This window comes from Aythya fuligula, chromosome 10 (genome assembly GCF_009819795.1).
Source record: "Aythya fuligula isolate bAytFul2 chromosome 10, bAytFul2.pri, whole genome shotgun sequence".
NCBI classification, from domain to species: domain Eukaryota; kingdom Metazoa; phylum Chordata; class Aves; order Anseriformes; family Anatidae; genus Aythya; species Aythya fuligula.
The window spans coordinates 4,293,993-4,310,827 of NC_045568.1; the positions used below are offsets into that span (position 1 = coordinate 4,293,993).

At 38.1% G+C, this 16,835-nt stretch overlaps 1 protein-coding gene across 1 annotated transcript; it reads right to left on the bottom strand.

The window, feature by feature from the left end:
- Nucleotides 1-7,218: 7,218 nt before the first annotated feature.
- Nucleotides 7,219-15,796, bottom strand: LOC116492976 (haloacid dehalogenase-like hydrolase domain-containing 5). Its single transcript, XM_032194037.1, has 8 exons — nt 15,668-15,796; nt 14,771-14,980; nt 13,825-13,937; nt 13,155-13,248; nt 11,910-11,943; nt 10,870-11,044; nt 8,725-8,913; nt 7,219-7,931 (listed from the first exon to the last, which is right to left on the bottom strand). The coding sequence occupies exons 1-8, from the start codon at nt 15,785-15,787 to the stop codon at nt 7,532-7,534; spliced, it is 1,335 nt and encodes a 444-aa protein (XP_032049928.1). The 5' UTR covers nt 15,788-15,796; the 3' UTR covers nt 7,219-7,531.
- Between the last annotated feature and the right edge of the window lie 1,039 nt (nt 15,797-16,835).

Consider the following 16,835-nt stretch of genomic DNA (forward strand, 5'->3'; position numbering starts at 1 on the left):
CAAAAAACTTGTGTGGAACTGGGTTTGCATTAGGGGGAAATCAAGGGGCTATCAGAAAAAACACTTTCATGCAAAGGGCAGAGCCATCCTCATTATTCTGTAATTGTCATGTTCATTCCCTATTTCCGTGCTGTGCATAGATAAACATTTTTCCCTTTGCAAGCAGTATTAAAATAGATCATTCTAGGTATGAAAAGTAGTTTGACACTTGGCAAAAGAAAATGCTATGTATGTTTTCTTAAGGAAGTGACATATTGATGAGGAGAGTAAATTTACTAATACAGCTTGGTGGTGTAATGTACTCACCACGTGGAGTTGTGTTTGAATGGTGCTACATAAACTTACCGCTTCAGGACCTGGGAAGCCAATGCATGAGATCAGACACCGTTCCGCTTCCCAGGCATAATATCCTGAGCAGAAGGTGAATTTACTTATTTGTAACTGTTTAAAGATTTGTCTTATTTTGTCTGTGTGGAGAAATGCTAAGATTTTTGATAGTCTGATACACTCAGTGTTGTCAACAATCTTTTCCCTCTTTTGTGCCTCACTCACTGGTATCTGATAATTTATATAAAACCCAGTCTCCAGAGGATGCACGACCCTAGAGACTAGATAGCATTCAAGTGAGTCTGGCTCACACACCTGTTGGGGAGAAAATACAAATCTCTAATTCATATTGAATTCATTCAATGCATTCCAAAATGATTTGAGGGGTTGAGAGGATAACAGTGTTACAATTATTCTGCATTTTCTAGGACAAATTTGTTGCTGTTTTTCAAGGTTTCTTCAAGAGATGCAGGCTATACATTTCTAATCATCAGTAACTACTTTGCTTACCACAATATTGACTAGATCATTTGGAATATGAGGAGACAAGGGAGCAAGCTTGCGTACTACAGTATTTTTTTTTATACTTTACTTTCATCTATTTATGAATTCGTTATGAAAAATATTTTTAAACAGATATGAAACCTGCTTTTTGTTGTGAATTGTAGTGTAGTGGATACATTGTACTGTGTATCATTAAAAAGGTTTAATTAAAGTAAACATCTGGCAATTAGTATCTTTTGTTATTTTATACATGTACCTTGCTTTAGTTTATCAGAGACAAAAATCAAGATTTTAAGAAATTCTCTATCCTATTCTATAGTGCTGTGATGTTCTTCTAATTTAACACAAGGTAGTTCAACGTACTCCATTAAACAAGCAGTACTTAATTCTTCCTCTAATACCTACAACTGCTCATCCCTTACAGAAATGAATGCACATAGAATTGATTCAAAGTCTTCCATGTGCAAATTCAAGACCAGAGGTGTAACTAGGGGTGCAAATAACTTTTTTCAGTGTTTACAGTCAAGTATAAACAATGTGATTAAAACTGCCTTCCCTAGGGGACATTTAGATCCTGGATTTTATTTGATTGCTGTAAATTAAACAAAACAACACCCATTTCTTTTGACATGTCCCTTTAATTCTAGCATCAGAAGATGAACTAAACAGTCTGTTAACACCAGCCAAAATCTCCCCTTGCGCACCCTTAAAACTGAGAACAGGCAAACCTAGTCAGAAAATGTTATGCTGAGAAACAAACAAACACAACAAGAAAAAACAACCCCCTGCTCTGATCTGTGCGGCCCTTACAAATTCAGTAAGTGCATGCAACTTACAAATTAAAAGCATTAGCAGGTCTCCTTCCGTTTCTTGTGGAAAAAATCCAGGACAATTGCTTAGATGGTTTATTACAGATGCATATAACAAACATTTCAAAGGCACTTCCTACATTTCTAGAAACCTTTCCTTGAATTATCTAGGACTGTGGAATAGTTTGGATATAGGAGGATATTTATAGCACAACCATTTTTTTTATTGTTAGTAAGGCAAGCTGGATTTTATTATGTAGCTTTAATCTGCAAAAAAATAGAGTTTTTAGAGTGTAAATTCACTAAGTATTCCCCCCCCCCCCCCCCCCATCTACGGTCAGGATCTCAGCTGTTAAACTAGCAAAAACACATCCATAGATATATTACCATAAAAAAGCGATGAGACTCAAGTCCTGTTGAAAATCCATTTCTTACCCTGAGAAATATTCTTACCTATTCAACAGGTACTGCTTCTGCTACAAGAGGTTAATCTCTAGTAAACCCATGTGGGTACTTAACTCTACATGGTTAGCACAATCAAGGATTCAGAGCCTGACATTCAAGATCAAAGAGAAGGGATAACTTTTAATTAAGATCAGTAAAAGATTCTGGCTCAGCTGATTTTCAGATTTTTGGGTTTACTGTGTGTGTACCACCTGAGACATTTGGAATACCTACTGATCTGTTTTATTCACAAAATCGACCACAGAAATACTCTTTTGAAACTTTCAACATGCAGGCTATTTCAATGTTGAACACAGGATATCACCCAAAAATCCAACCTTGTGTATACAAAAGATCTGAACACAGACTCAGTCAACTATCAGAACCAAAGGTCTGGGCAAGTTCACATACCTTCAGCTGTCTGTGCAATTAGGATAATTTAAACCAATATTTATGTGCATCAATTTCAAATGTATTTGCACATCAGGGTACAAAACCCTATTCAGATAGTATGAAGCTGCACTGTGTTGTCTCCATATCACTACGTGCTGATACTGTGCTTGGAGCTTGATAAACTACACTCTGAAAATAATTGCTTCTAACAATTAATTTACCCAGTTGAGATTCAGTTGTAGCTGTAGGGAACAAATTTACTTACATTGGCAAAATCCAAGTTTAGCAACATGTTTCTGTGAATCATTCTGCTAGTTTTCTATGCATCACTTCAAAATATTTTTTGAGCCAAGAGACAACAAATTGAAATTCTGAAAATACAGTGCAAAGAAAACAGGACTGTGGTATGATACCAGCCTCTGCAAGTCCATCCGCTGATGAAACAAAAAACAAATGTTCCAGAGCCTTTCAACTGCATGACCTTCCCACATTTTACATGAAAAGACAGCACTGTCACTTCCATGCCCCAGCTGCTTATTTTCTTGTTGAACAAAGTCCAAACAATTTTGAAAAACACACAAACCCTAAACATAGCTAAAAGCATAGCTCATGCCAAAACTGAACACTTCTGATTCATTTGAAATTATCTATAGCAAGATGTGTCTTTCTCAGCAGCTGGGAGAGGTTTTAAGAGCACCAAACTCTGAGCTCATCTCTCAAATGAGCTCAGAGCATCTCTCGGTTCCTGACAGGAAAAACTTACTAAGGAGGGATCAAATGCTTAGTACTTGTTTGGAATCAAAAGAGGAAGGGACTTAGAAGATGCTAGAATTTTAAGTGAACACTGTCTCTTACTATTTTTAAGCATTTTGTCTTTTTCAAGGTCTGCCCAGCTTATATTAACCCTTACCGAGCTGGAGTTCTGTCCACGAGGATGGAGAACTGAAGTATAGCAGGCCTTGGGGAACTGTGTGGGGGCAATGGTTTCTCATTTTACTACTTATAAAGCATATATTCATAAATAAATAAATAAATAATCCACAGAGACGGAAGAGGTTTGCAGTGCTCTGACTTGCCCTGCTTTGCCTGCCCGGCGCGGTGCCTGGGCTGAGGTAAAGCCAAGATGGCGGACAGCGCCTCCCGCCGGCCGCCCTCAGAGCAAACCTGACCGGGGTTTCGTACCCCTGGAGAATGTGGTACAAAAACTGGCGCAGATTCTGCTTCTCAGGAGGTATCCCCTCGTTTCACAAATAAATTCACTTCTTAATGAACTGCCCCATACTTTTGGGTTCAATATTCTTCAGTTTTGGTGAAAAACAAAAACCCGACTACAGTTACAAAGGCAGTTGTGTCTGCAAGGGGCAGGGATTTTTCCAAGGGCAAAACAAGTCCCTCAGCAGGAGCTGCTTGCAGCTAGGTATGGGCTGCACTGGGTCCATTTGAGAAAAAAATTCCTTTGAGAAATACTTGTGAGCTGTATTCACGCAGCTTTTCATAGAATCAGAGAATATCCCAAGTTGGAAGGGACCCACAAAGTCCCAGCACCTGACTCCACGCAGGACTACCCCAAAATTAAGACCATATTACTAATGAACATAGTACAAACACTTGTGAAACACTGAAAGGCTTGGTGCTGTAACTACATCCCTGGGGAGCCCGTTCCAGTGAGCAACCACCCTCTCAGTGAAGAACTTTTTCCTGATATCCAACCTGGAATGTTGAGGAGCACGCACCACTTTGTTTATGTGAAAAACAAAGATATTAATTACCAATTAATATCTGTTCATATTTATGGCAGATAAGTCTGGTCCGTTGCATTTTTTTTAGCTTTTAGAAAGCATGCCACATGCATCCTCTCACAGGACCAAGGCAGAAGTATTCCAGGAAAGCACCTCATCCACTTCTGCAGCTCACAGGTATTTAGTCCACAGAAGCATCCCAAATTCATACCATTTTTTTTTTTTCCCTGAAAGTCCTGTTTCTGTGCCTGCCCAGGACTCCTCCATTAGTACAGTAAACTGCTTTGTGACCACCTCATCCACATCAAGGCAATGTTAGCTATTGTGATAGTAACTCTACTGCAATGTTTTGACACTTCTTTTTTGCAGTTCTCATCTGTATCACTTCCTGAGCGAACAGGAGGCAAAATTCAAATAAGAAGTGTCAGTGTAGTATTTTCGTTTGTAAGACATCAAACAGTATAATGAACAATAATGCCTGCTTTTTCAGCAGTCATATTAATAAAAAGGTAAAGATGACAAGTCTTTTGCTGGAATTCAGTAAAGTAGACTGGTATGGAAGCATTTTGGCACAAACATTTTCTCTAGAATTTTAAATTAAAGTGCAAACTAGACTGGGAGTCATTGAGGGAGGAACACATGCTCTTCTACTCACCTTGCAAAGTGTGAGAACCTCTGGCAAAGAGATGCTATACCACTAACATCAGTAGTATTTCGAATTCTGCAGTGAAAGTGTTCAGTATGCATTAACACTGGAACATGGCAATGAGGAAAGAGTTTGCTGTCAGGCTCCATTGCTAGCTCTATGTCAGTTGTGGTTGCTGTAATAATTAGAGAATACAATTTAATTCCAGCGCACTTAGTTCAGCAACACCATAATGAAGTTGTAGGAGCATCTAGCAAGTGGGTGCTGTGAGGTCTTCCACATTCAGCAAGAGCTCCAGATAAACATTCTCAAAGGTAACTCACTATATCCCTTCAAATCTTTAAAATTTGTTTTTCATATTTCACCAAGACATCTGCCCAACTCACTAGTATACCATGACCTGTGCCTACTATGCTAACATTTCTCTCAAGTTTTGTAGTAGTTCCAATATATATGTGACCATGCATGGTAACAACTACCTGTTTTTTTTTTGTTTTGCGCTGGTACAGCTCCAAATCTAGTAGCACCCTAGAACACTACTGGGACTCAGTCATACATTCATCTGAAGAATCACATTAAAGATAACTCAAGCAGACTTATCATTGCAAATGATCTAAGAGGACTACAGACTGAAAACCATCCTCCTTTTAGTGTAGTGAAAAAACAGTAGCCTGATTAGTAGCCAAACATAAGCATTTTAAGTTACTGTTTTCATGAGGAATGAAGTTTAAAAGTATATACACAGTTCTTTCATGAACCTTTTGAAATGTTCATGCGTATTTTGGGGGAAAAAGAATAAAATGGAACAACATGTTCTTCATCAACTTCCACATTTTTATTTCTTGCTTTACTGATGGTCTAAAACTGTTTCCAATAATAAAGAGCTCTGCAACATGCTTCAGTATTGAAACAACACATCTTCAGTTATCTTGTCATCTTACAAAACCATAACTACACTCTGTACTTAGAAGGATTTGGCATACTTTGCAAATAGTTGACATATTACAGAAATGTGCTTTAAGAAGTAGATAAATATTCACTTGCTGTAACAATAAGAAAGGCAAGAATATGCAGCTATAATATTTCCCCAGTGAAGAAAAAGGAGATACAGTTTGGAACACTTTCCTTAAACTTAGAAGCCTGGATCATGCAAGGTATGTTGAAAGTTACTTATGAAATATTACCAGTACATGAATCAACAATCTTGATTGTTGAGAGAGGGACTAGAGTGATTTGCACATGGAAAAAACACAAGATAAACCTGACTGCATTGTAACAATTTTGATCTCTTCATGACATGAAGAGTTTTCAGATTTTGAATTCACGATAATAAACAGTGAAGAAGTTGGCCAGGAAGTCATTTCTCTTCATGCCACCACCTGTCTAAAATGGAAGACCCACAGATTTCACAGATTTCTGTGTAAGTTGACTTTGTTTTTAAATACACTTAATTGATTTATGTTTGCCAATCAATAAAGGACACACATAACTCGTCTCACAAATACACTGTTACAACCAATAGAACTATTTTCAAAGATATCTTTTGGATTAAAATGTTTAAAAGTATTTTACAAAAATAAGGTAAAATAAATTACTTTTTTTTAATGAACAGATATAAAATCCGTGAACCAAACACATGACATTGACACAAAGAAAATATATTAATCTAAAGGCCAGTTAACTACCACAGTGGTATGAAGCTTCAAGTATATTACTAGGCACTTTTTGCCCAAATAACAGTCACACATTCAGTGGAGAAGTCCAGCTGAGAGAAATGCCTGAAAATTTCTAAAACTTTCTAAAATTCTAAATTCCCCATAGAAGTGCAAATAAAAAGGTAACAACAAAAAGGCCAGCTATTACGCCATGCAGAACAGCCATGGTTAGCTGCCTTTCTTCTGTTCAGCTTTGCAGGAGTTCTAAAAATGGTGTTTAACAACTCAGCCTTCATCAGCTGATATGAGCATTTCTTTTACAGATTTACATGTCAAAGTAGAGAGGCAATGCAGCCACAGACATACTGCAAAAACAGATAAGAAGAAAGGCTGTGGGGTTACATGTGAGTACAAAGAAGCAGAACATACTTGAATTTAGCATTTATTTGAAGCAACATATTTGAAAAAGTGCACAGTACTTGCAGAATACTGAGAAGTCTGCATTACTGTGCTCATTACCAACCAATTTCTAATCGTGTGAACAACCCCAGCATCACAAAGACCCCCAAAAGTTAGAAGCTAAATCTTTCAGCAAACAAAAAAATGAACTGTCACGTGGCAATTTAAGTACCAGTAACACACACAAGCTATTACGATAAAATAGCTTAAAAAAAAAAAAAAAAAAACACAAATAGGATGAAAATAAAGGGCAACCAAAGCAAGAAATTACATATTTTCAATACTTAAAAAGTATGATTTATACTTAAGTAATTTTATATTAAGTATATTAAGCACAGATTTTTAATGTATATAATTTTATATTAGGTACATTTAGCACATTAACCTGTGCTCATATATACTTATATGTATATAAATTTATAGAAGTTTATATAAATGAAAAAGTAAAAAAAAAAAAAATTTAGAAAGTTTGTGGCATGATTTTAAAGCACGCTGTTGGATTTGGGAGGTGGGAAGGAGCATAGCACTGAGTAGACCTTAAGAAATCTTGTCGTATCAATTAGGAGCAAAGTTCTCCAGATGGAAGATCAGGTCTACAGCAGCATCAACATCTGGTACAATATGATCTGGTTCTACTAAACCGGGATCAAAGCTAAAATCTCTGTGGCCATGGAACACTGTTTCAGTTATGCTCTCCTTGGTATCCAAGGGTGCCTCTGTGTGAGGATTATAAACCCCAGTACAAACGAGAACAGACCTACAGTGGGTAGCAGCAGCAGATGCTAATTCATTCTCCCAACTGTTGTCTATTTCATCATCCTGAGAGAGAGCAGCAGACCCTCTGCCTCCAGCAACTTTTGCCTGAATCTGTGTTTTTGAACCTTTTCTGGAGTTCTTCTCTTCAAGATAGCGATTGTAAAGGTTAGCACCATAGACATCAGTCATGAGATTATCTCTGGAAATGTAAGAAGTTTAGTCAGCAACACAATTTTAGTTCTCTGATTTCAATTCATAAGAGAAGACATTTTTAAGGGTTTGATTTAACAGTTTAATTTGCGCTTTACGTAACTTCATGTGGATGTAGACAGGAAGAAATCCAAATATATAGCTATTTTATTATGCCATTGTATCAACTATGACATTTAACAGGAGTAATTCTCCATACTGAAAATTGCAGACGTGGGTAAGCAGGAAAGGAAATCAAGAATAAATTTCACCAGTCCATGAATGAACTTACTTTATTTCCAAACATCTTGAAGATTCTGGAACAGTCCCTAATATAACAGAGCTTTATCTCAGTCTATGGAAAGGATTCTATGATGCCACTACATGCACAGTAGTGCATGACCAAGCTTAATGACACCACAAATCAATTCTAGCTCTACATTCCTTAAAATTCTATTTTCTACTCAAAGCTTGTTAGGGTTATACCAGTAACTAACAAAACAGTCCTCCCACTGCCTTTTCGTTAAAGGCTTACAGAGTATATAAGAGAAATTTTAAGAAATGGACATATAAACCAATTTTTGCACTTCTACAGAAATTACACATAGAAAGAGCTAAGTGTTAAGTTTCAAGATTAGAAACAATGAGGTTTGAAATCATAAAAAAGTACAACATGGTGCCAAGAATGTTAGGAAGTCCCAATGGTGGCATAATGATCCCAACTAACCAAGTAAGAGCTGGGTATTTTAGTTTGCTGGTATTATCTCACAAGTAATTACCTCACTAGACTTATAACATCTTACCCAACAGCATAGAGAGTTTGAATAGGTTGCTTCCATTGTCTTTCTGCTGCTTGAGTCCTGATAAGGTATTCTGCATACTGATAGGTCAGTTCACTAGGCTTGCCCATTAAGGCCTCATATTTCAGATCTTTGCCAGTGATCTTCTTGTAAATGTTTTCCAAACAAACCATGAATGTTCCATGCCCAAACCTAAAAAGATAAAAAGGCCTTGTGACAAATCAAATTTTATAAAGTATACAGCAAAAAATTAGATTCTTTTTTTAAGGAATAAATCATATCCTGTTACCATGAATTTTCCCTCAATTTGCACGCAACATTTCCACAGCTGTTTCAGTAATAACTAGGTGCTGATTAGCTGAACAATGAAGACCTTAATAAAAAAAGTAATTGGGACAGCACAGACTTATCAGTTTTAAAAATGCAGCAATGATTTGCAATACTGTTGTTTGTATTTAAGCAGGTGCTTCAGTTACAAAAGGGAATTTTTGAAATAACACCTCGCCTGTGATCTGCTCTTTGCAGTGACCAAACAGAATCAGCTGAATTACTAAAGGGGAGATGAAAAGGAAAGTTGGAAATGAACAGAAGGAAAATTAACCTCTTTAACCACAGGAGTATACCAAAATCCACTCTACAGAGAGAGATTACAATCTAAAAACTTCATGGGTTTCTCTCAAGAATAGAAGCAACGAAGAATCATGGAACAAACTATAATTTCACAACAAGCTTTTGAAAACTCAATTATTTTACTCAAGCAAGCTGGTAACAGTGGCAATGGCTCATCAATCAAGCCAAACCAAGCCAAGCCAATTAATTTAAAAGATGTAATTTCGTGCTTTAAAAAAGCAGTTTTACTTCATTACTGAAATCAGGATATGGGATTAGGGATGGATTAATACGTATCACTCGAGAAACAAGGAAGCATCAAAAACACTAAGAATAAAAAGTTGCTATACAGCAATCCTATTTTCTGGAGTATACAGAGTACTTTAGAAGAACTGTTAGGTACTCATCTATGTTAGGCACATAGCTGAGTATAGCTGTTCAAACCAAGTATCTACAGCCTAAAAAAAACGTGTAACACTGATTTAATGAGCACCAGAAGTCATCTGAGACATTGTGCTAATAAATTCAGTCTCTAGTGGCCTAGAAATTAAAATAATCTTTAAGAAAAAAGCTAAAAAGTTAGAAACAGCTATAGCACTTAAGTATGGTAAAGAATTAGTTTTGCCAAATTAACTGTTCATTTCCTTTCTCTACCCTGTTTGTTAAGAAACATGAATAAATCAGGATGCAATTATTTCCAGTATTTATTAGCAACAGCTTAAAACCACATTTTTCAGTAGGGAAGGTAACAGCACTGACATACAAATCTGTCATACTGTCAAGCTCAAATGAAAAAAGAAGATTTCAGTTTTAACACTGGATCTTTCCCAAAGAACACAACTGAAACTATGTGTCTTATTTTCTGTAGATATACTCATTACCTTACTCTAGTTGAAACTATTACATACACATGGTCTGCTAATGTGCTAATTAGAGATGGTCTTTGCAACCAAGTAAGAATACCTGACAAGATCTTCTACCCAAGACCAAGCCCCTTATCAAGTCACAATAACAACAATATCTGTTTTGGTGTATGTTCAGTTTTTACTATTTCTTTTTTCTTATGTTCCCTAAACAGTTCACTACGTTGTCTTCAGCTCAAAACCACTGCTTTCAACTAGCAGGGCAATTTCTTCACTCTACCAGAAACTGCAGGGTAGAAAACAGGAATACCAAAAAAGGACCTAATCAAAATGAAAAGAAAAAAAAAAAAAAAGGTATTGTTTCCATTTTTTTTTCCTTTGGACAAACTCTAAGGCTCTCAAGCAAAAATTTCTCTATTTTGCAAGTGGGGAAACAAAAAAGGGTCTTAGAAGCACTTTATCTCAGGTAACGTATTTCCTGGATGCAATACTGTAAGCAGTAATAAGGCAGCACTTGCTGAAAGTACACTACTTTTGAAATGTTGTATTCAAAGCTGAGACCTACTGTGAAGCTACATCAAACATTTGTATGAAAACATCGATCATGGATTCTATTGAAAAAGTGAGGAAAAAAATAAGATACAACATGGCATACACACATTGTAATTGCACTTACCTTGGAGACTGTGCTTCAGCTACCCACATCAGATCCATATTACAAGCCAGTACAGGTATATGAGGGTAATTTTCATGGTGATACGGATTTCCAGGATAGCCACTTGTCAGCAAAACATCTATGATCAACTGAAGGTTGGTTTCCCACCTGACTGGCTCCCCAAACAAGACAACAGCTGTAAGAACAAGAATTACAAAACAGAGTTAACAGGGCACCAAACTCTGACACAACTTGGTCTAAAGAGACTGAGCAATTAATTTGATTTAACCATGGACTGATGAAATAGTCGCATTAGCTTTATGTTTTAACATTACATAACCATTCGTTCAGAGACAAATTTTGGAAGTAACAAGACCCCAGTGCAAAATCAACATGTTTAAGAAACTGTTTGATTTTTTTTTTGTATTGGCTAAGTTGCTCCACAGCACTAAGTCTTATGTACCTTTGTGAATTCTGTATGTTTATATACAGTATTAAAATAATCCATCAGTAATGTTATTTTGTTCATCTTAAAAACAAAACTGCAATAGTGTTTCTAGACAACTTTCAGATCTCCAGCAATCATGACCTGGATTTTTTTTTTTAATCCTGAAGTCCAGTTTTTACCTTACCTTCCTGTTTTGCAGACAAAATGGGGATGTGAATATGGCCTACTGAAACAGGATGCTTCTCATACTACAACTCTGCAGTAACCCTCCTGACAACTGCAAGACCAAGACCTGTTATTTCTGAACTCTTCAATTCATTCTTAATATTTAAAAGGAAAGCAACAATAGCCTGGTAAAGGAAGACAGAAAAGGAAAGCAGACCTCACCTTCCTTCTGAAGCTTTAAAAATACATGGTTGAAAATTACACATATAAAACAGTTTTCTCATGCTTTATACATTCCATATTAATGGCCAGTGTCACTAATGAGGAAATTTTGGAATTGTCTCAACCAACTTTCTAATGAGGCCAGCAATTCTAATTATACTGAAAAGTACAATAAAGGTATTTCATCTATTAATGGACAGTTGCAAGTTAAGTAAAGATAACTGACCCTCAATCTTGGGAAGCTCCACAGCAGAGGGGTACTGAAATAAGAAAAAAATAAAAGTTTTCTACAAGATTAAACAGCTACTACTATTTTTAACAGAATAAATTCAAGTATAGCTCCCACACTTGCCTTCCACAACACTGACAGGAAACACACACTCTATTTTGGTGCAGCTACTGCTCCAGTACCTGATGTCAGTTTACTTACAAATTTGCATTTCAAGTTCTAACTGAAATCTCGTGGTAAATGGACAGCAGACAAGTTATTGTATTCTACGTATGGAAGCCTTCTACAATCTATTCAACCACCTCTGGGAACATACAAAGCTTCAGCTGCTTATTTCACTTCTGTGTGTTAAGTAAAGTATGGATGTTTATTTTTCTGCAGGAGTAACACAGGCCTCTGTCATTAACACCACATTTGAAACATATTTCTTTAACACTGCTAAGAGAAAATATCATAAAACATCATACAACATTTATTTGCCAAACAGTAGTTTCATGATTTACTTGTCATAGTGACAAACACATGAACATTTTCTTGAACTCTAAAATGTGCATGGTTGAGAAGCAAGACAAACACTGATATAATTAAGAATTGTATGACCCACAAAGAATTTCTTGACTATCCATTGAAAAAAATCTTCATTTACTGACCCTGCATATATTTAATATATGCATGCATTTGATGTGTATGCATACATTCACTTCTTATTGAAATTCTGCAAAATTCAGTTGAAACCATGCTGCTTATGTAAACTAACAGTATGTACTGTTAATACTTAACTATACTAACATAATGGTATAAACAAGACAAGCAGTCCTTTGGAGAAAAGTTAGTTATCTGCAAATCATTCTTTACAATCAGATCAACCTCAGAGCCTAAAACAGCAAAGACCATCCCATACTGGAAGAAAAAGCTAATTTCATCTTCCATACATTCACAGAAACCAGTAAGCTTTCCAAAACAGATTTTTAATTAGGTATCTGTAACAAGGTATAAGTTGTCTCACAGCCGTAAGTTACAAAATGTAAAGATTTGTTATAAAGTTAACATGAACAGAAAAGAAGTCTACAGTTGTTAAAAATGTTGCAATAAAACAAAAAGGGAAACAGAAAAAAAAAAAAAGCTAAGTCAAAATGCAGCATAAAACAACAGCATTAGCTCTGTAGTTTAAATATGGACTTCTACTGTAGGATGTCATGTAATGATCAAACAAAAAGAATTTAAAACAAAACACAGACTCACCGAAACATCAGGTGTTCTGTCATGGTCAACTACATCCAGCAAAGGGTATTTCTCCCGCAATGTTTCAATGGTGATGGGTTGACTGAAACCAAGGCTGGGAAAACACCAGTTAAGGATACAGAATTGTTTGCGTTCAAAGACTTTTTAAAATCTCAAATTCAATTTTAACATAAGCAGTTTATCATCTAGTAAAGCAAATTATTTAGGAATAAAAGCAACATATTAAAGACTTTTCTTGCATGAGATAAAAAGACGATCATCCCATTCTTTATATACAGAAGATCTGTATGCCTGAAATCTTAAGACAGAAATTATGTAGAGAGCTTGCTCAAAATACAAGATTAGAAGGAAGAATGATTCTAAGAGGGTACAAACCCTTTGCGCCAAAGGATCATTTACAAATATATGCCAAAGAAATAATTCTTTCTTCCTTTCACAGTAAAAAGGCATGTAACAATACAGTGAAAAGTGCAGAATAAAGGAAAGCAACAATCAACAAAGCAACCGTTTTCAAAACATACATTTGACGTTAGAGTAGGAACTACCATAGCTTAACAATGAATTCTTAATACTGAATTTGTAGTGTTTAATTATTTGGTCTTCTGAACTCGATTAAGGAAAATACTTAAGCAGAAAATTGTCATATGTGTTTTTTTTTTTTTAAAGATACTCTTGAGCAATATCCAGAAGCGGTCCTTGTCCAGATACAAGGACACATTTTTCATGATAACGTTTGAACATCCGCAGAGGACTGTGTGACATCATCACTTGGTCTTGGGAAATCTGTTTGAAATTTAAGAACAAAAGGAGTTTATTGGCTTTCAGGTAAGTGATCTATATGTAGATTTAATTAACAGGTGTGACAAATTCTATGAATTACAAAACAATCATACATATTTGTATAAAACCCTACCATATCATTTTTTACTAAATTTCACAGTTGAAATATTGATAACATCTCCCTGTCAAAAAAAAACAAACATGCATTGCTAATTGATATACACATTCCTTTCTGCTTCCATAATTCTTCTATTCCACATCAACACAAGTTTTTCTCTCCTAGTTTTACAGAGTTATCAAATTAATTTAGAAAACAAACAAGGAAGATGAACCAGCACTGCTCTAGTTCTAATTGCGGTAGATTTGCTAGACTGCAGCATTGATTTTGTTGTATTAGAAGACCTTCTTCTCCTAGTTTACATATCCCATTCCTTTAATAGCTATGAAAACAGTAAAATGATTATCCTAGAAGATAGAAGACAGATAGAAGGCTCCAGTCTTCACATTATCACTGAAGACATTCAGCTTGCTAGAGCAGCATTTCATGTTACTGGCACACATTTATTTTTATTCAGAAAGAGAAGGCAAGTTTATTCCCACAGTAATAATTTTGCAAAGAAATTCCATTGCTATTTGAAATATCACTACTTTTACCAACGGAAATACCATTGCCATTAGCTTCATAGAGTATTTTTTACTTTTATAATACTTCCAGCAAAGCATTTCAGAGGGCTTAAGGGAAAAGCAAAATTCACTGAGCAGCATTTAATGGAATATAATACATTTGACAATCACTGAAAGTAAATAACTAAAGAAACAGGATTTAAGCTACTCACAGGAACTCCCAGTATATGAGACAATTGATCAGCTTTTTTCTGGCGAAGGCAATTCCCTGCATTGGTGACAAATACCACAGGCACCAAGAACTGTCCCTGAGAATTAACTAGCTTTTGAAAGGCCGTTTTTGCAGCAGGTATTGGAGTCTTTCCTCGTACCAGTACACCATCAATGTCAAAAAGAAACCCAAAGGACGGCAGAACGTTGAGCTGCAAGAAGAAATTTAAAAGAAAGAGTGGATTAGTTATGTCCACATGTATACGCATTTGATAAAATATGTGATATCTACACTGCAGTTAACAGACACACTTGCACAGGGGAGGAAAGGATCTTACATTTTGCCCTTTCTAATACGCCCTATAGGCACACTTATGTGATACGATACTATTGGAAGGGACGTACTGACAGAAATCCAGCCCTCTGTGCACTGAGAAGGGCATTTTGCCCATCAAAGCAGCACTTTGTCCCTCATCAATTATTCACTGGGTACATCTTTCCAGCAGCTGGGTACAGCAGAAACGGACACTGCCGTCACCGTGAGAGACAGGAGAGGCAGCTACACTCTCCTTGACAAGATCTCGCTGCTGTCTCCTCTAGATGCCACAAACTGCATTTTCAAAACCCGTGAGTGAGAGTATATTCCAGTGCAAAGCCCAGTTTAATAAGCTCAATATTTTAAAGGCATGGCAGTGTCAAGTTTCTCTCTCCGAACACCGAGGGAGAGGAGCCGAGCAGCGGGTTCCCTGCGGGTTCCCTGCAGGCAGCAGCGGCACCCGCGCGCCTCACGCCCCGCTCCGACCGGGCGGGCGCCGCCTCCCTCAGGCCCAGCCCCGCGGGACCCCCCCGGGCCCGGCTGCGGCCGCTTCCCGGTCCCACCCGGCCCCGGCCCCTCTCACCTGGCCGCCCCCGCTGCCCTCAGCCGGCGGCTGGGGCCCGCTGGGCGCCGGGAGCCGGAGCGGCCGCCCCGCGGAGCCGCCCCCGAGGAGGCCGCGGAGCGCGGGCAGCCCCCGGCGCATGGCGGCAGCCCCCGGGCACGGCCCCGAGCCGCCGGCCCCCGATCCCCGCCCCACGCCGGCTTCTCCGCCCCGGGCGGGCGGTGCCGAGACCCGGGGAGCCCCGCCCCGGTAAAGGGCCCGGGATCAGCCGGCGGGAGGCGAAGGAGCGGAGCCCGGCGATCCCCGGCCCGTGCGAGGTGCACAGCTCCCCGTCGGGAGCTGGAGCGGCATCGCAGCAGCACTCCCCACCTCGTGAGGCGAGGAACCAAACGCAACATACCATCAGTTAACGGGCACCCCACAAAGCTCTCCTTATCTTCCTCATCTGCTAATACGGATTAAGTAAATCCACTGATTTCCTCATTCCCCCCCCAGCACCCCAGGGAGATCCCGATCCTCCAGTGACTGCGCTGCACTTACCACGACAGAGTAGGGACGGTGTCTTCTGTCTGCACTACTCACAGGGTTGGCATTAAATGAAACAAAGCTGCGTGCGTTTCCAGATCAGAAAAGCACACAGAAAATGATGCAGAGAACAGAACTGTTAAAACGTTGAGGAAGTTATTCCCTCAAATCCCAAGCCAAGACCATGCAGAGCACAGAACTCTGAAGCGGAAAAGAACAGAAGCATTGTAAAATGATTATCGTCACCTGGACACGTTCAACACTGAGGTATTATACCAATGGTGGAGTTACAGGCCTGATAAAATCCACATCTCTACAGCTGCACACCCAAACTAAGAGTTAATGCAGGCATATGACACTGTTGCATTCTCTAGGACAAATACAAGTTCAGTTTCATGGCTTTGGCTACAGAAGTGTCCCAGCCCTAACTTCACCAGCCCTGTAACAGCCTGTAAAGCAAACAAAATACAGGTATTTTGCTGTAGGTCACTGCCAAGAAACAATTATTCTGCAATTTATTGGCTCAGACATGGCTGAAGAGAACATTCCACTTAAAAACACTTGGCATTCAGAGCTGCACCATGCTCTGCACAGAGGGTTCAACCAGCTGCCATTGTGCATTGCACAGTTCCAGGCTGCATTTTTATACGTATATTCACTTTGT